At 37.9% G+C, this 20,207-nt stretch overlaps 1 protein-coding gene across 4 annotated transcripts in view; it reads right to left on the reverse strand.

Annotated features, from left to right (window-relative positions):
* Nucleotides 1-284: 284 nt before the first annotated feature.
* RIC8B (RIC8 guanine nucleotide exchange factor B) overlaps nt 285-20,207 on the reverse strand; it is a 37,271-nt gene continuing 17,348 nt past the window's right edge. For 3 of the 4 annotated variants that reach the window (XM_030041092.2, XM_030041093.2, XM_041129622.1), the window contains 7 exons: nt 19,342-19,436; nt 14,530-14,683; nt 14,093-14,188; nt 11,418-11,562; nt 11,119-11,263; nt 9,198-9,317; nt 285-1,397 (listed from right to left, as the gene is read on the reverse strand). In XM_030041092.2, coding sequence (XP_029896952.1) covers nt 1,286-1,397; nt 9,198-9,317; nt 11,119-11,263; nt 11,418-11,562; nt 14,093-14,188; nt 14,530-14,683; nt 19,342-19,436 — 867 coding nt within the window. In that variant the 3' untranslated portion in view covers nt 285-1,285. Of the gene's footprint in view, nt 1,398-8,894; nt 9,099-9,197; nt 9,318-11,118; nt 11,264-11,417; nt 11,563-14,092; nt 14,189-14,529; nt 14,684-19,341; nt 19,437-20,207 lie in introns of those variants that run through there. The other variant, XM_041129621.1, reaches the window with a different exon arrangement.

Here is a 20,207-nt window from a genome sequence, read left to right on the forward strand (position 1 = left end):
AGCTCCTCACATGGGAAACCACAGCATGATTTCATACCAAGTCCTCCCTTTACAAGGTCTTTGAACACCACCTTCCTTAGTTCAGGGAACCAGTGTCAAGTCATAGGAAACAAACTGGAGAACCTTCACCAACCCCTGAAAGGTTCACAAGAATGGCATGTGTATGCTTCTGAGAAAAAAAAAATAAATTACAAACTTGGACATGAATTATTCTTCATGTAATTCATGCTGGGAGAAACACACGGAGAAAGAAAACCAAGCAGGCAAAGAGGCAACAACAGCAGTGCAGCACGCCTAAAACTTTAATCTTTGTTTTTAAAGAGTACAGAGTTGAAAGTGACACTTTCTTCTCCTTCCCACTCTACCCCATCGCCTCCTAAGTTCTCCCTAAAAGGAAATATTTCTTTGTTGATTAGGTTGACTTCCCTTCAAGTGAGGCATACCCGTTAATCTCCAAAAGTAGGCCCCAATTCAGTAAAACACTTGCACATGCACTTCACTTCAGTCCACTCCCATTCATGGCAACATTTAAGTGTACATACTTGAATGCTGTTTTGAATAGGGATGTTTTTACTTAACCAAAGATGGGGGGGGGGTGTATATTTGTGTGGTCTTAATGGGGGAGGGGGGGATGGAGGACATACAACATACATCATCTTGTTCCCAATTTAAAGGTAATTTTAGCAGCAGTCAGTGACTGACACATTGGTAAAATCTTAAGCAGCAGCTTAACCACAGAAGTGTGTAGCAGTAACAAACCCAATAAGATTTTAAAAAGGGTAGCTCTGAAATCACTGCTGAATGCGAGTTAAAGCAGCTTCACAAGGTCAGTCAGACTTCTAAGTTTAAACACCCTCTGCTCCTAATGCCATTAAGCAAACACACTTCTTTAATTACAATTATATAAAGGGAGAGACTGGCAAGACAATACAAAAAAAAAAAAACATAAAGAATGGGAAAACCTACAGAGTTCAGAAAACAGGATTCTGGAAAATTAGAGCGTTCGTATTTTATTTTACATTTTAGGCTTTCACTTTTTATCCCTTTGAAATACATTTAGTTTTAAATTAATAAAGATCATAAACTAATAAATTGATACGTTCTTTAAACAGACATAATAAAAATTCAGACATTACACCACAGGACCCATCATTTAAATATTCCAATAATAGAACAGTTAAAGTGATGCTGGCTAATGTGAGGATAAAATGCCTAGATAAAAGATGTCATGGCTCTAAGGAAAAGTGTGGATTAGAGGAGAATTGAGAGTGAAGCAGGTGATGCTTTAGTCTGAATCTGAACTGTCTTGCTTGTTGGTATGGTACTGGCTGACTGCTTCTTCCAAAGGAGCCATTGTACCATCCGGCCGCACTCCCATTGGTTTTATAAGCTCATCTCTGTAAGAGATTTAAAAAAAGAATATATATTAGCATATGCACACATATCAATTCACATGTGTATAATACAGTCACATACAGTATATGCTTTAGTACATAATGAGCCTTTAAAAGGAAGTTATTTCTGCTAAAGCCCTCTGTTTTGAAGAAAGAGGAACAAAAAACCTTCCAAAATAGGTGGGAGGGAAAGAGCAGGACAGATAAAGACTTCATTCATGTAGGCCAAACCTACTTAGCCAATTAAAGACACCATGAAAAGTCAGTGCCTAATAGGCTCAAGACAAGGAGCAGGTTCACCGTTTTAGATACACAAACTAGCTTTTCTCCTAAGAGTTCTCTGACAGCCATTTCTTCCTAAAATTTCACCTGCCATTCTGGCCAATATATGTCCAGGCAATTAAAACAATGATTTGATACATATTTAACTTGTTGAAGGAAATAAATTAGTTACGAGAACAGACTCTGCCTACCCCACTACTAGGGGTGTGTAAGTACTTGTTGATTCATTTTAAAAAAGCTGACTGATTCTAATACTATTGCTTTTGTTTGTGGCAGTTTAATTACAGGATTGACAGCCATTTTAATCTCTTCAAAGCTCCAAAGGCCTCTCAGCAGCTAATCCAATTATATCTACTCCACAAGCTACAGCCTCATCTAAGAGATGATTAATTATTGATTAAGCCAATCAAAAAGTATTAGCAAAGATTTATTTAATCCTTACTTTTTATCACCTCATTTATATGTGGATTATGGCAAAAGCTGTAAGGGCAAAGATAACATTTTGATTTTCTGCTGAAAAAAAAAAAAAAAAAGGAAAATACCTCTAAATATTCAGGAGTCACCTTAAATAAAGGAGTGGAGGCTTGATGTCAATTTACCCCTTGCTTGAAAGGCAGCCCAGTAAAACTGCCAATTTAACATACATATACCACCCTCCTGAGCCACAGACAATAAAACTCCATCACTCAATGGGGAAGCAAAGGCATTTCACCAGCTCTCTGCCTGGTCTGCACTACTACCTTGGCTGAAAAAAGGGACAAAAATTGCTTGTACACAGCTGGCAGTCTAACCTTAACACAACCATAGGAACAGCAAGAAAGACATCATCTGAATTACATGGCATGCATACACTAGATATTGTACAGTCGAGCAGCAGTTAAATTAAGCCTCCAAGAGTCTTTTTTGCTCAGGAAGAGCAGAGACCAGCAAGAGAAATGCAGCTCTTTGCACAGATGTGGCAATCAGATACTACAGTGATAAGCTCATGAATCCCACTGCCTGCAGCATTTCAAAACATGAGAAACTGGTCCTGGAGACACTGCTGTGGTTTGGCTAACCAGGTCTGGGTGGGAAGGGGTGGGAAGCTGGGGGCCAGGGAAAGAGGTTTGTAATGAACATACTCAAAGAGCACAGGCTGGACTCTTCCTCTTTGTGAGTGTGTAAGAGTAGGATCTATCTTTAAACAGACTGGAGATAGTTTGCCATACTTGAGGACTGACAGCAAGTCCTCTTCCTTCAGGCAATGCCATCTATTGTATGCAGATTCTGCCCAAATGAGAGCATTCCTAAGTTTTCAAGTATCTGCTGGAGATGTGTGCAAGAAGAGATCAAAAGAATACTCGAAACTAGATTCGAAAGGGCGCAAAAAATGCAGACTGCAGATCTAGTGTCCAAACAGGACCAGAACCCTGCCTGCCTGCTGCAGGAGTCCCCCCAAAGGCAAAGCTGTAGTGCTTTTGAGTTGCATCTAATAGCAAAGCCTTTTTTCACAGGCAAAAACCCTATACATCTAATGCCTTTTTGGCTTTTAAACTTTAAACACCATAATACAAAACAATTGCCCTTTGAAATCTATAATCAATCTTGCAACAATTCTTCAGCACCACTTACTCAAGTCAAGCCTCAGTAGTTATCTATTACACTTAATTTTGGAGAAGAATAACCTGAAGAGTAAGTCCTTGCTCATATTTTTTAAGTCCTAAAAGTAAAAAGATAGCCACAAAGAATGAAATCACCTCGGATTGCCCTCTAAGCTGAGAGGATCCTAGATTTTTGTTTTAAAAGCCACAATGCATACTCTTAGGTTGCAACTTTAACACTACAGCCAGGAGTCATAGACTCACATAATTTACTAGTCATTTACAATTTATTATTGGTAATAAATAAATTATAATGGCTAGTAAAGGATAAAGAAACAGTTCAAGAAAAAGGAAAGAGAAACATGGGAAAACAAGGTCCCAAGGTTCCCTTATGAGGGGACCTCCCTCTCCTCACATAAGGATACTTCTATCTGTAAATACTGTCAAGAAATCCAATCTCATCATCTGTCAAATATAAAGACATAGCTCTTTCTCCGCAACTCCACATTCATGCTTCAATTTTACATCCTGCTACACACACTCAGAACTTGATACAAACATTTTCTCTCCCCGTGACACATCCATATGCACAAATCTTGGTCTGTGGTTTTTGTGGGGGGTTTTGGGGATAAATGCACCGAGTTTTGCATGACAATGTAATGCAGAAGTCTGAGTCACTGACGTGCATTTGTGTCTTCTTTCGCAATGCTCAAAAGCCTGGTTCTCAGCTCACTGTACTCGTTTCAAAGTGCACCGTTACAAACTGTGCTGTGTTACATTTGAGGTTCATTCCCAATGCATTTCCTCCTCTCTAGGCTTTAGCTATGAGCTAGGATGAGCTCACATTTCATAGAATAACAGCGTGTTTATCAATTACCTTTCTACTCCTGCACAAGCTTCCTGCTTTGCAAGTCCTTGAGCAGTATGAAAGATGGTTGTTACAAGTTTGCTGTTCTCTCTGCATTAGGAGTCTAAACTCCATATATCCTTCCTCACACAAATGCTACCCAGTAAAACGGAACTGTATGAAGACAGAAATATTGTAGGCCACCAAAAGAAGAAGTAGGAGGAGAAGCAGGGATCAGCCTGTTTTTTTCCTAACCATAATTTAGTCCTAAAATGGTGTAAAACATGGCATCCTTTCACTGTGAAAACTTAACTGCAAGCTCTAATACCACACAAGCTTACTCCTGTTTTTCAAAGGGGAAGAATACAGAGGGAGACAAACAGATGAAAAGATCTGGGCTGCCTACAAAGCTAGCTTCAGAAGTTTGGAACAACTAACTATCTGCTAAATCACAGAATTTTGGGTAGGATTGCAAGAGGCATCACTCAGCTAACTTCAGTACCACACAAGAGCCCACAGAGCTGATCCTTACCTGGTACGAATGGTCTCAGCTCTGCCAGCCTCAGCAATTTGCCCATATAGCACTGGCTGCCTAGAGACCTCAACTGAGCTTTGACAACTTGGGCTAGCTGAGAATGTGCTTACTGTTTAAGGTGAAATACAAGGTGGCAAGGGAAGCACCAGAAACTGGCACGTACAGCCTCAGAAGACAGTTCACTATCCAGAAACTGGATGTTTATAGTACATCTATAGGGCAGAAAACAGATCGCTTTGGCCCAGTAGGTGGCAGTGGGAATACTTCTGTATCCATGAAGATATACAGAAGTACACAGTGTGTGTATTTATACATATTTGAACATCCGTATGTGACCTCCCATATACTCAAATACACCTTCTTGCAACATTCATTTTTCTAATGCAAACAAAGCATTCTATTCAAGTGTACTTAGAAACACACCGTAATTAAACAGTTGGTAAAACGCATTCTCTTCTTCCACTTCCAGATCTCCCAAGAGTCCCTTCAAATGTATCTATACAAGTTCTAGCTTCCTGCTTGCCATTTAGCTTGATAACGACTCAAAAATCATTCCCTTGTTTTGAAGGGTAACTCTTTCTTGTCTGCTCTATGTGCTATAGGGCAGTATTGACACATGGAATTAATGACGGTGTCTGTAATGAAACAGCCATCATGTAAACACCAGTCTGCTCCTTTGATAAAATGGCATGTTAGGGACCTATTCACCTCCTTATAATTGAGTACTACATAATAGTTCTGATCCTTTCATGTAACATTATTTTGTTCTATGATTAGAAAGGGGAGGAAAAAAAATAATCTATGTAACATTGCCTTCTTCATTCATCCTATGATTAATTTTGTGTTTTTAATGAGTATGGTTGCTTATTTAGACAGGTTCTCTTACATACTCGTTTTGTTGACTTCTGTTCAATGTACAACAAAACCCAAGCTGTGATAATTGGAGACCATTTCATCAGCAAAAGGATTCTTGCTATTAATACAAGGTTGGCTTGGAAAAAGCATCCTGACATTTTAAATTAGTCAATTAATATACAATTCTACCTACCATTTATAATAGAAAAAATGTTAGCATTTTTTCCAGACATTTTAATTAACACACAGTATTTCCAATAAACTATGATATAAACAGACAGAATATCATACAACACTGATTCAGGTGGCTAACTTGATATTTTGCAAAAAAGAAAGGTTGATTTAAATCTTTTTGTAGATCTGGGAAGTTTTTCAAAGCCCAAAGATGCGCATCACATACAGAAGACACCAATTTACAGTCACCAAACAATTCTCAATGAATCAACAAGATACTGTCGACCCTTACTGCAGACAAAAACCATAGAGTTACTTCAAGGCCAAGTTCAGGCATCCAGCAAACTACCTAAGTAACATCTACATCTCTCAAGAGCTGCAGTAATCAAGATTTTTCACCTTCGTTTACACTTATACTTTATATATATTTAACGATTTTAAAAAGTAATCTCATCCAGCCAAATTTGAGCAAAATATTAATTTCTACAAAAGCTTTTGTAGAACCCAAGTCTATGTTAAAATATCGGGGCAGGGGAAATGGGTTCACAAACAATATTCAGCTTTCCTCCATACATTTTGATAAAACAAAACTGGGTGATTAATTTTAATTTAGCCTTGTCAATGGTCAATTACCCCATGAACAGGCCTAAACACCAACAACCTAAGAGAACGGAAAAACTTTGGAAGTAAGACCTGAAATGATCAAAAGCATGGATCAGCTTTAATTCACTTCAAAGCAGTTTCAATTCTTTGATGCCAATGTTGAAAATAAAGAGAAACCTGGAGAGCAAAAATCCACTGGCATTTTATGGAACAAGGGAGAAAATGCCACTTTATCACTTACAGTTTCAAAAAATCTGTACAAGGGTAAAGTGTAAACAGTTAGCAGCCGTTAATGAAGGCTATAACTGTTCAATGAAGTAGTACTGTTTTGCAAATTTGTTTTCTGAGTTCAATCCGTCATCAGGTAACTTTTCCAAAATGATACAGAGCCAGTCAAAGCCAAATCTAGAACACCCCAGTGACAGCCTGGCCTGATTATCCTCATCGGTCAGGAAGGGAAGCAAGTTTGTCACTCCTTCAACTTTTTTGGTTTTTTAATACCTTTCTCCAGTAAAAGCATGCTAGCTCTTTAAAGCTTAGCTTCCATTACTGGGACAATACAAGCATACTAGGCAAACCAGTTTTGCAGTACATCACCCTAAGCTCTAGTCCAAGTTACACAGATAAAGTTACATACACTTGTTCAAGATTAGAAGGAGCTGTTCATTCCCTATCCAACTTCCCTCTTATAAGCAAAGCGCTGCACCAAACAAACTGCTCACAGTTCATGGTATATGTCCCCTCCTATGGTGACAACAACAAAGACCAGCAGAAGTAGGAAACCTGCCACCAGCAGTCTGCCTCAAAGCAAGATTCAAAACCCAGAATCAACTGAAGACTCCTATCAAAACAACCTTAGGTTTAAATTTGTAGGTTGCAAACCAAGGGAAAAATAGTGCATTCCAGTGGTAGATTTAAGTCTCTGAAAACGCCCAGCACTGAAGGGCTCAAGCTGGAAGCAGAAGTGTTCAACTCCAAAAACATGAAGGGACTCCCACCACTATCAGCATGTTACCAACGCTTTCTGCCAAGACTGGCAGCTTCCCATTTGATTTAACATCTGCAAAACCCACAATTGCACTCAATTACATTAATTAAAAACATCCCACAGCCTCCCCAAACCAGGTCTTACTTTCTTTTTCCTTCCTGCCAGCATTTTCCCCCCTCCCCCAATTTTCAGTAAAACAAAAAGGGTGGGAAGAACAGTCAAGTGATTTTATTCATGTTATCGCAGCACCTAAAGGGGTCACATCAACGACACTGTCCCACAGTAATCACTATACTAAAAAGCAAACAAACAAAAACCTTCCAACAAAAAGGGTCCCAGCCCTGAAGAGTCTGCAGTCTAAGTACTATAGAAGAAACTGCAGGTGGATGTAACTGACACAGAAAGCCCAAGGTGAAAGTAATACCACTGGCCAAGAGGATCAGTAGTGACACAGGGCACCAGCTGCTTAGTTATTGTCAGTTCGGAGCAGGCAACACAGCAGGTGCCTCCAGTCCTCCAGACTGAAAAGGCTCTTACGCTACAGTAAGGCCATTTGGACTTTTTGTGTAACTGCTATAAGTGCTAGCAACTGACTTGTCTTCAGTCTCAGTTTATCTCCGGTCTCAATCTTCCTTTAAAAAAAATTTTAGACCATTTAGTCATTTTATTGTGGTACCCTTAATGCTCAGCATCTTAATTCTCTAGCTTCCATAGCAATCATTACAGCAGTTCAATTAAGATTACATGTGCATTGCATTTTCTTCTCTTTATTAAGAAGACTGTAACACACTACACTTGCTTTCCATGCAAATAATGTGAAAGTATCCAATTGCTTCACTGACAGTCTCAGATCAGTTGTTCCAAGATCCTTCCCTGCTTATAATTCAGTCTTTATCAGCTAATATAAAATCCAGATTCTCCCATATCTTTTGCTGTATTGCTAATCTTTAAGAGAGATGTAAAAATACTTGGTTTGCTGAATTTCTCTCAATAGATATTGTTATTTGAATATCTACACACTCTCACAAAACACAAACACATTTGTAGCTGCTGAGTTTTCCCATGTTTGAAGAATGATCCACTTGCATATTTACCTAAATTCCTACAGATCAGTTCAATGGTACATTAGTATTACATTAAGTGTTCCTCAAGAATGTAAAACTCTGCTTACGCAGAAAACAAACTACAAGCAATCACTCCAATATGGCCACAAGTATGGGGGAAGAAAAAACAGCAAATTCCAGGATTATTGAGTCAAAAAGAAAAAAAGCTATAGCCAACAGCACAGGTCTGTTCCCTTTTTGTGTGTAGAAAGTTATAAAATAAAAATCAAGTTTCTGTATTAATAATATACACCTTTATGTCACATTAAGTGCTTTTTTATTTTATGGCATTACCCCAGTCATTTAAAACAAATTATAAAGGCTCATTTGTAATCCAGCCCACACTTATTCTCATAAATCCACAATAATTCTGAATTGTAAATTCCCTTTTAATTGCTCCATTATATAATTTATTGCTTCTGGTGACAACTATTTTCACACTGTATTTGTTCTCCATATAAGCAGCAGACATAAGTAGTTACCACGAGATGCTGCTCATTGACTTGCGGAAAATGAGTACACTTGCCTTGGGCTTGGATTGTGTCCCATATTTTAAAAGGAGAAATTCTTTTCGTTATTATCAGCCTATCCACTTAGGAGGCAGGTCCCCTCACCACCAGATCTTCCTGATTCTGTCCAATCCTCTCTGAAAGAGGTTTCCTCTGAAGTCCTGTTACATATCACTGTTTTCTTTGAAGTGCTAAACATTTTTCTCTGCAGTTAAAGTGGTCCTAATCCTGGAAAGAAGTTGATTATAGCACTATTTTGAAGCACTAGACCTTAGTAAAGAGCCAGGATATGAGCTGCCTCCCTCAAAAGCAGCTATAATACAATACCTGGAAAGTTTATCAAACATGTTGACAAGCTTCATAGCTTCATATTCTTTTTGTTCTTCTGTCATTTCATCCATCGGATTGGGCATTGGTTCTTCTAAGTGACCAGTGATAAGGTTAATGCTGGAGGTGGAAAAACAATACAGTTTACGTTTCTAATGAAATATGTTAAATTTTCCTATCTTCTTGATAGGAGGAGAGAGGAACACACTAACAGAAACCACCAAGACTAAAACTGTCTGAACTGCACATGAAAGGTCTTACTTTAAATAGCCAACTTTCATATTTGTAGCCTTTTCTCGTGAATCATGATACTATCTTCGTGTTGATTCACTGTATTAATTTCTTGTTAGCTACTCAGAAATACACAGTCCAGTAAGTGCTTGTTACGTTATAACCCCTACACAAGCAGTTTGAAAGCAGGGGAGTAATGACAGTAATAATGACAATGTCATTACTAATAATGACATAGATGGGGAACAGAATGGCAGATACATGTTTGAAACTAATTCTGTGCAGGTTTAATTTAAAAAAGATAGACAGGTTCCAGTTACATTTTCTTATTCATGAAGAACCTCTGAATTAGTTTACTATTCCCTTCCCATGATGATTTTTGCTCAAACCAAATTAAGGTTACTTTGAGAATTTACAATGCCAGTTTTATTTTCACTGTTAAAACAAGCGAACGGCAATACAGAAATGGTAACAAAAGCAGAGAAGTAGTTTTCAAGAACACTTAAAAGGCAAATTATCTTTTCAAGCAGTTTGATCACAAACATTTAACAGCAATACAGAAAATCAGATGCATAAATCAACTGACAGTTGTCTTGAATGTTTCATTTAAGTGTCAGCTTTTAACTAAATAGATGTTATAGTTTTACTTATATGCATATAACTCGACGTTAGGCTTTTGAAAGAAGAGCATAGAGAAGAGAGCAAGAAGAAAAAATCCTGAAGTACAGAAACAAAAAGAAACCTCCTGTTTTAGAGTTCATTTCTTAGCATAGAAGCAATAATTCCTGTAACTTCTCATACATTTAATCCTGTCTTTCATTCACGTTCCTTAGTAAGAATCTTTCAGTAAGCCACAACCTGCCGTCATATACCTAATCATGTCTGTGTAATTCAAGGAAAATGGAGTAAAGTGGAAAAATAACATGCTTCAGATGCCCACTATCAACAATTTCAGAACCTACTTAAAATGGCATTAAATCATCGATGTAACATGACAAACTGAAACCTCTAACACCAAATCAATTACAATTGATAAAAATGAACAGAGAGAGCTTCTATATGATCATTGAATCCTTCATACAAATATATTGGATTCCTGATGCATGCCTTCTACAGAAGTTATTTTGCTCCTTCCATATTTACCTATGTGACCTACTCAATTATTTAGGAAAATTTTAGTACCAGGCAATCTGACTGGCTGAAACTAGACCTACTGGTTTGTTCCTTTTTTACAAAGTCCCACTTAAAACCTTAAGCCACATTTGACACCTTTATGTTCTCTGTTGCAGAGATATACCCCAGAAATAGTAGCAAGTTGTTTGGCAACTTCATGTGAGTTCCTGGAAAACCTGGGGCAAAAGCCATCCTTGCTAAGTTTGTTACTATAATTTTTTTCTAAAATTTGCTCAAAAATGTCTTCTCACACCTGTATTTTAAATAGATATTCAGACTGAAGTTAAATCATTCTCAAAGTGAATTCTTTTTTTTCCCCTGGTGCCATCTGACTATATGATGGTCACCATTAGAGGCTGGTTTCTCAATAATTAGACCATGAAATCAACAGGAGACAGTAGTTAATACAAGCATGTGTAATTCCAAAACTGGCCTCTCTGGAGAATGTGAAACAAAAACATTACGTTAAAACATCTAAATTGCAACAGGATGTGCAGAACTGAAAACAATACTATACTTTGGCTTTGCAGATTTGTATTCTTCTGTATCTGTATCTTCATCATCTGAGTACCAATGATCTCCTCTTCCTCCTGCTAACAGGCCCCTTGCTGCCAGCAATCCTGCCGCATTACCATAGCCTGTATATTTTAACAAGCTGTCAACTGCAAAGAAAGATACAGGAAAATTATTCAGCTATGTTCAGCTATAAGACAAAAAACAGCATAGTGTTAAAAGAATCGAGAGTTGCAGCAAGAGGCAAGTATACTAATTACAGCAGGATCTTATATAAAAGGGAGAAGGAAAAGTAATTTTTACCTCTCTCTTTACAAAGAACAAAAAGAAATTCTGCTGCAATTTGCTTTACTCCAAGGTCAACATGTGTCATAAGGCGCACAAGCTTGTTTCTCACTGTTGTGCCAACTTCTGGACGGTTTGATACATCTCTTAAAGGAGGCAGTACCTAGCAGCACAAAAAAAGGAAAAACAGCATAGAACGCATGGCAATACCCATCCAATCCTTGCAGAAACAAACACAGTCAACAGAATGTGAAAATACTATAAGCTTTGCTCCTTCAAAAAAAGGAATAAAATCAACCTAACTATGCTTACATGCACTAGCAATGACTCTTGCTTCTTAACATATTCAGGCCTTCTGGTCTGCCATCCTGGACAGAAGAGTACTCAGTCCCACACACAGACTTATTTAAAAAAAAAAAAAAAAAAAGACAACTATAAGGTGTTTAAAAGCACAAATGAGTGTCCCAAAATAGTTGGCCCAGAGGCAGCAGTAGTGTCGTGTTCTTTGTTTCTTCTGTTTTGCTCAAATATCTGGCAAAAGCACTAAAAATACCAGCTTAAGGCAGCATACAATATTAACATGATGTGTAATTTATACAGAATAATGAATATACTTATAGCGAAAAAGCAGGAAAATAAAGTCACGTTGCAAGTTCTACTACCATGAATTTCAAAAATTGGCTGTACGTGTATAGAGGAAACGCATACTTCTCCCAGAAAACACTCTTTTAAAAGCTGAAGCTAAGTTTCAAAAAGATTTTGGAGAAAACACTGTTTAACATTTCCTCAAACACACTATTTTCTCATTAAATGTCATTAATATTGTTAACTTCAACCCTCATGAAAAGCAAGAGGTGCCTGAAATATGGCTGGTTTTGCAACCTAACTTCTGCCTCCTTGTGCATATGCCTTCGGACCCAAAACCTACATTAATTTTTTCACATTCTCAGGATATGATACGATCTGCAAACAAATCTGGGACGTAATATGAAATATTTAATGGTCTGAAGACTCCTGAAAGAATTCTGGATCTTCAATGTTTTACTAGGGAATGAAACCAAAGATGTCACTAAGTGCCATAAGAAACTGCAAGTCCTTTGTCTTGTAGGTGTCTAATGTAAAAATGTCATGTTCTGTGCAAAATTACTGCTCAATTACTACTGAAATCAGACTCACAGGGAACCGAGACTTAAACAAATGAATGTTACAGTATTGACTGCTTTGAAAAAAACAGACCCCATCTTTTTCAAACTAAGTATTCAAACAATTAACAAAAACATTTTACTTTGTCCCTACTTACTTTCCCCAGTGGGGATAGTACCATGACTGCCATTTCACAGAGTGTTGTAAGAATGAATTAATGTTTTTAGAATACTCTAATACTAATACAGTGATGAGTGCCATAGGACAGTCCATGAGGAAATTAATCATTCTGTCTTCAGATCAGAATTTGAATAGTGCACAACAAATAAAGCCTAAGGCCAACACTTAACAATGAGGGTAATTCAAAATATCAAACATCCGGTCAGGCAGTTAGCAGCATCCATCTATTCTGTGCACTATATGAGGCAGTGGTCCTGTGGTAAGAGACAGCATGCAATTATATCCTGACATCTAGACACCGAGATGTCGTAAAAACGTGCAGACAACTTCATTTTCTAACTTCTGAACATTTGGCTCTGCAACTTTTTTTTTTTTTACTTAACAGATCAGAAGAGTATCCTCGGAAAGAACTGCTGTGAACCAAACCAAACAGCAAGAACAAGTTTCTTAAATTCCTCAAAACCACTTTTCTGGTATAGGTGAAAGAGGCAGAAAATATATGCTCTTTTCCATTATAAACTCCATTTATGAATTCAGGCGCAGCTTTGATCTGGGAGCGGCATCTATGATGCAACCTGAAAAATCACCGTAGCTTAGGAAAAAGAACATTTCTCAGCTGGTTTCAGTTGTCTCTCCCTTGCTCATCTTTTAACTTCTCTCCACTCGACTTCAGGAAAAGCAGCAAAACAAACAGAAAACACCACACCCAAGCACCAAGCCACAGAGATCCTTCAGTTCTTTAACCATGGCATGTAAATCTTTTTTCCTTTTTCTCCTACCCACAGCCTGTACTGTATTAAATAGCTGTTTTAAGAGATCAAGTGATGAAGTTTGCCTCTGTCCAGGGACAGTTCTACTCTGACAGAACAGCTGATATGCAAGTTTCAATTCCAATGACTCCTGCCTGCTGAAGTCAAACTAAAGCTCAAGCAGAACCCACGAAGACACCCGTAGCCTCACTGGCTACCACACAGCTTTGCAAAGTTTTATTAACTGCACTGAAAATCTTTTTGATATGCTGGATGTAAGGGGACAAACCTCAGTAAGTTCCTTGCCTCTATGTCACATGATCCATGATGACCCACATTAACACAGCTTTACAACATCCCTAACGTTATTATTTAACAGCTCTACAAAATGTATCGTGGAACTTAAGCCATAATATCTATTCATTTACATGACTGAAAAAGTATTTCTATAGCTGACAGTTGTCAGACCTAACAGAAAAAAAAATACTGTAGGGAACTTTGTGGGTAATTCAATATGAAACCATTCATACTTTTAAAATATCAGTGTCTTGCACTGATGTACAAACCTCAAAAAGTTTATCACTAGCTTCATATTCAAATTTTGATGAATATTTAACTTACCTGAGCTTTGATAAACTTCCTGATATTCCTGTGAGTTCGGCAGCATTCAGTTAATAAACTGAGAACTGGAGTCAGACCTTCTCTATAGCTGCTTCCCTAAAATAAAACCAAATACAAATAAAACATTTTTAAAAGCAAATTTTCCTTTTCAAATCCTACGAACCCTTCAATGAAGTCCTATATGACAGCCAAAACATGAATTTTACATAGATATAAACAAAGAGCCAAATGTTCATCCTCACACACACACACAAGCAAGTATGCTTCACATATTCACAGAAATTTGTTCTCGGTTTTGAGGCGTTTCACAATCTAGAAGCAAGGACATCCATATTTGTGCTAAATACTATCCGAAACGTTTGCAAGAAGCTTTACGTATGTGCAATTTTGCTGTCATGAAAGATGCCCCTTTTGTGAAGAATCTTTGCAGCCCATACCTTGTCTATTCTCTTCTCCATGAAATCCAGTAAAATTTGAATTGCTCCCATATTCATACCATTGTACTTTATATCTGTTTCCTCTTGGGATGATGGACTAATAAGAACATCCAAGCAAGAAACGGGAACATTGCTTAAGAGGTTGACTGCATTGCTGAAACAGATTTTAAAAATTCATTATTCATTTGAAAGAAAGAATTAAAAACAGAGAGTACAACTCACCATAAACTGTTTGTACAACTGCAACCAAAAAGAGGCCCAGCAACTCAAACAATGCTTTATTTTCCACTCTCTGGGTTTTAAAGAAGGTGGCATGCATTATCGCCTGAGTGCTGGCTCTTGGAACAAACAAGGAAAAAGAAAGACAAAAGCTCCAAAAGCTATACTGTAGTAGTGCACTATTACTTCCAGCCTCCACAGTATCCCATCCCACAGATAAGGCACAGCTTCCAGCAGTGTGTTACAGCAGCTGATCTTGCAGGACAGCAGGGGGAACTCTCACATTGATTTGCAGTTGTCAGAGTTTTTTCCTCCTTGAAACGTAAAACATTTTACAACACATCCATATTACCATCATTAATGTGACAAAGTACACCATAGAAAACATATCCTCCTCGTATAACAGTGGGGCGTGGTGGCAATTTTTCCAGGTCACCTGAAATATTTTCACTTTTACTTAGCTTGTAGTGTATAGGAAATACAGAAGGCTTTCAACACATTAAAAAAAGATTCAGGTTTATTTACCAGCACTACCTTTCAGTAACAGGCAGTCTTTGCATTCTACAAAGCACAAAGAGGAACACTTCCCAAATATCCATTAAGTGATTAAAATTAGACAACAGGGTCCCTCCCTCCTCTTTAATGGAGCAAAAAGGAACTTACTTTGCAAGGGTCTCTTGTATCGTACACATCCCTTGAGTTTGCTATCTATCCTGTCCTCATTATACAGACTTGTGTTTGTACTCTTCCCTGAATATGGGGCTAAATTACAAAGTTGCTGCAAAAATCAGAATTCTGTCATTATTTACTTGCTGATGCCGAACTAAATTTATAAATGGATATATTCAGAAATACTACAGAACTATTTAGGCTTACATAAGCAGACTTCAAAGCTATCACCGAAACTATGAGCACCGATGTTTCAAGGATTGGCGAAGTGTTCCAAGAATAGACAGAACTTTTCAAACAACTTCATTTAACACTTTTAATAATCTACTTAGAAGCTGCCCTCAGTTTTTATGTTATTAATACAATTTTAACAAAGAATTAGTTAAAGAGAAAGCAAATCATGGCAATCAAACATAACAGGATTTCTAACAAATGTGCTGGTTTTGGTCTGATCAGACTGGGTGGCTGTTCCACATTGTGCCATCTCCCTCTTGCTCTTTTAGCAATTGACATTCAGACAACTTCTACGTTTTGGAAAGCTTGTTCTCTTTGTTTTGTTTCTAATTCCTGTTTAAGATACGTCTTTTATATCATGGAAGTTATTCCTCTCCAATAATTCAGGAATAGTCAGGAACAAAACAGACTGAAATTCAACAAATATTTGGTGGCTTCAGGCCTTTCATCAAAAGTTCTCTTTTTACCAGTTTCTTATTAAACAACCAAGTTCCCAAACACCTACAAAATTAATTTTCTGGATCACTGTGTCTGAGCTATTCTTTTCAATAAATGAAGCTCGGCTTTCTGATCTTTGTCACTCCACTGACAGTTTTATTTGTGGTAGAGGAGTGTATGAAATTCTCCAGCTACCAGGAAGTCAGTGACTATGCACAGATCTGCACAATAGTGTTTGCATTCCTACTCCAGGGGGTAGAAATACTGCGTATATTACTCTCCCCTTTTCGGCTTCCTAGAGATCATTAATCACTGGGACATGACATCCACCCACTCATGCTCCCAGCCCCCTCCTGATATGCAAATTCAGAAGCAAAGGCCTATTTAGAGCTGCTGAATGCCTTGATTAAAACCTTGTTAGTGGGCAAAAATGGCACTCACTCTAATATGTGGTGCTTTAAGCTGTTCATATTCAAACGTTAAGTAATGACATGACAGAACCACAATAATGACAACAATACCAGGTACTAAATTAGTTAGGATATTTTTATAGGTAATTCTGCTTATTTATTAGAAATAGAGTCACGCTGACTATCAGTACATCACAGCTCAGGGCATGTATCCAACACCTGATGCTCACATAAAATAAATCCTCAACTTACACATTCAGAGCACAAGCATTCAAACAATGTGCTTTTAACAGGCTGCCCGAACCCTTCATTTAAGCATCTTACATTCTGCAGATTTACAAACTTAGAGAAGTGCAAGTGATCAGCAACTCTAAGAAATATACTTATGCCTCCCTGATGCTTCATAAAGTTTATTCTGCATTCAACACTGCTTATATTTTATTCCATTTTTAACATTATTTTCATAATTGCGTTACTGATAGGCTCCAGGTGGAAAGCAGAGCGAGAAGTTGCACTCTGCTCTCCAACTCACACCTCATCTCTAGCAATAAAGATTGCACGGTCACAATCTAGCATACTGAACAGCCAAAACGATGACGCAGCCTCATTTTTTTAGCTATGCTATGTTAGCTATAGACTGCTAACACAAGTTTACTCATTCATTACTGAAGCTCCTATCAGGAATGGAAGTTTTGCTTCACCAAATATATCAGGGGACTGAAGAGGGGCCCTCTGATCCATGCCCCTGATCCCTCTGAGGATTTGCAGGGTCATTACTTCTGACTGTACCTTTTCTATTCCAGAGCTGCCCTGTGATGAGTAGTCTTGGTGGAAAAGCGTATTAAATTATTCAGCTTTTATTGCATCCTGTAGCATTCAAAGACAAAACTCGGGTTCTGCAAACGGGCTGAAATACTTGAATCACAACAGTAAAAACCTGTGCAGTGCTCTTCTAGCATGTTAAAAAAAACCCCGAATATGACATAAATCAAGATTGAGTACTACATGCAGCAATACTATACTTGCATTCCTTCTTCTATCAACTTGAGCTAAACAAACTAGCTACAGTTAGCTAACAGAGGGAGAAAGTTGTTTTCCCAGCATAACATAAAGACTGATGCAGTGCTATCTGAGTCTGACGGAGAAGGGGAAACAACTGAAGTGACACAAGGCAGCGATAGCCATCCTCATTTCTTTTCTGCTTCCCCCACTCAGAATTATGAGGAATCCTTGCCTTGACTTGGTGTCTCCCTAAGGTTCATGTGGGCAACATCTCTACACAAAATACGCTTTCTGACTAAAAAAAGCAAGGACAGAAATCATACCAATACTACATATTCTCCACAGCTGCCTACTTCTATAAAGCCCTTTTTGGATCCCATCTACAAGTGTCTGCAAAAGCTAAAACCAAAAGGACCTGCATGACATGCATCCTTTTGCAATAGCACAAGATAATTAAATTTTACAGGGTGATATATTTTACAGGGTGATTAGACTAGTCAGATTCCTGGATAAGGAAACAGAACACGTTTTCACAGGAAGAGCATCAGCTGTATAATAATTCACAAGAATATCAGGCAGTCTTGCAGACTATGTACAAGCTTAAATGCTAAAGGATGATCTCTGTCTTCTTGTAGTTGTTGAGTTTATCCAAATCTGTTCAATTTTCCCAGCAGTGGGGAACTTATTCTCACCAGTCCCTCCCTTAAACAAGGATGAGAGCACAAAACACCCACCATAAGCAGGAGCAAAGAGAAAACACTGACTGCCTTTTAGGACACACTCAGCACTAACTTTAGTCATGGCAACTACTGCAGCGGTATCCTAAATTATTCCAAACTAGTCTGCACCAACTGAGAAGGGCTCTGATGTAGGATTTCAGTGGTCACCTACTAAGACTGTTGATCTCTAGGAGCTTTCCTAGATTTTAATCAAGTTCATTTAACACTTTCAAGATTGCTGGGTGTGAAAAGCTATATCCTTCTTCCTGGAGACTGCTAGTTCAGAAGATCTTCAAAAGATCCTACACTTAGATATATGGACATCTCTGAAAAAGAAAATGGCAACACTAACTTTCATTGCGAAGAGATAACATGGGATAGTATTTGAAGCTACCGTACTGTCAAGCCCTATGAACAGCTGACCTACTTGGATAAAAATAAGGGTTTCACAGAAAAAAAATCCAGTAACACTGAACAGAGAACCACCACCTCACAAAAAAGGCTCTGAATTTTTATTGAATTATTGGCTGCAAGTACATAACAAACAGTTGGGTGCAGGACTGAGGAAAATAACCCAATGCACCTAAAACTGCAAGATGATTCACTCATCTTTGAAAGAAAATAAAGATTATTACCAGGGAACTGATATTTGTACTTTTAATAAAGCAGCCTATAACTATCAGAGATAAAATATCAACTTGTTACCTCCATCCCAATCCATCAGAATTTCAAAAGTTACACACAAAAATCTCAAAATGCAGTTTTTCCATCAGCTTCTGTGCAAAACAACAGAAGTTGCATTCCATTTCGATTTGCACTATCCCTACAACTTCCATATATATTTTCATCCTCAGTTACACATACACACACAAAATGATTTCAAAAAGGTCAGCTTCATTATTATTGATCAAAAATAACTATCTTGCCAGCCACTTTCTCTCTAGAATAGTGGACATGCTTAACTATATTTCAGGCAAACAGCTTTTATCAAAAAGATTAATAATATTTTACTCAAAATTAATATTTTCATTGTTTCTCAGATTTCCACTTTAGTCAAAGTAATTTTTTTTAAAAAAAGTAAATAACCTTTTAAAATAGATTGGCTCTGCAATTCTACCAACCTGTGCAACTCTTCAGTTTTATCTTCGGTAGGGCCCGTGGTTAATAAGCAGTGTCGAAGGATGGCAGCCATGTAACGAAATTGATGAGATTCATTCTATATAAATATAAATTATGAAGATATTTTTTCATTTTGAAGATTGCAAGTGGGGGTTTCAGGTCACTAGAATAATAAAAATTAAAGATGGAAAATACCTATTAGATCATAACATCCATCCCTATCAATAAAAGGACTGTACCTTAGAGTTCACTGAATGCTTAATGCGATGTAACTGACGCATGCTGGCCTTTTAACTAGGCCTTGTAAAAGCCGCTGGGGACTTTTTTCCAGTCAAATGAGCCTTCACTACTAGAAAACCCTGTTACAAGCATTTACTCAATTTCATACCACTATTCCTAATGTACCACTACTATCTTCCTTCCTGTATTTACACCCGGTTGCCTCTTCATCCATTTAGATTACATATGTTCTTCATTTAATTTGCCTCCTCCTCATTTCGACCTTTTGCTGCCAACAGCTTGATTCCCCCACCCAGTCTGCTTCTTTTTCTAATTCACTTGCTTCTGTTCCCTTGATACCTTTTTTCCACTTCCTTAATAAGTTCTCTACTCTCAGCAACCCTATTTGCCCTACTTCTGCTCTCTCCAAGCAATTCCCCCTTCCACTCTCCCACCAGACAGCAGCCGCACAAAAGTACACCGGTAACTGCAATCATTTAACTGTGTATATCATTGTTCTCGTCCTTTTTCATTAGCTCTTCTTGGCATCCGTCATATGTTCTGGTGTGTTTGACCTAGCACAAAGCGTCCCAATGCATCTTTTGTAACGTCAGCATCCAAACCTGCCAACTGTACCACCTGCAGCTCT

Source organism: Aquila chrysaetos, chromosome 17, assembly GCF_900496995.4.
Source record: "Aquila chrysaetos chrysaetos chromosome 17, bAquChr1.4, whole genome shotgun sequence".
Lineage (NCBI taxonomy): Eukaryota > Metazoa > Chordata > Aves > Accipitriformes > Accipitridae > Aquila > Aquila chrysaetos.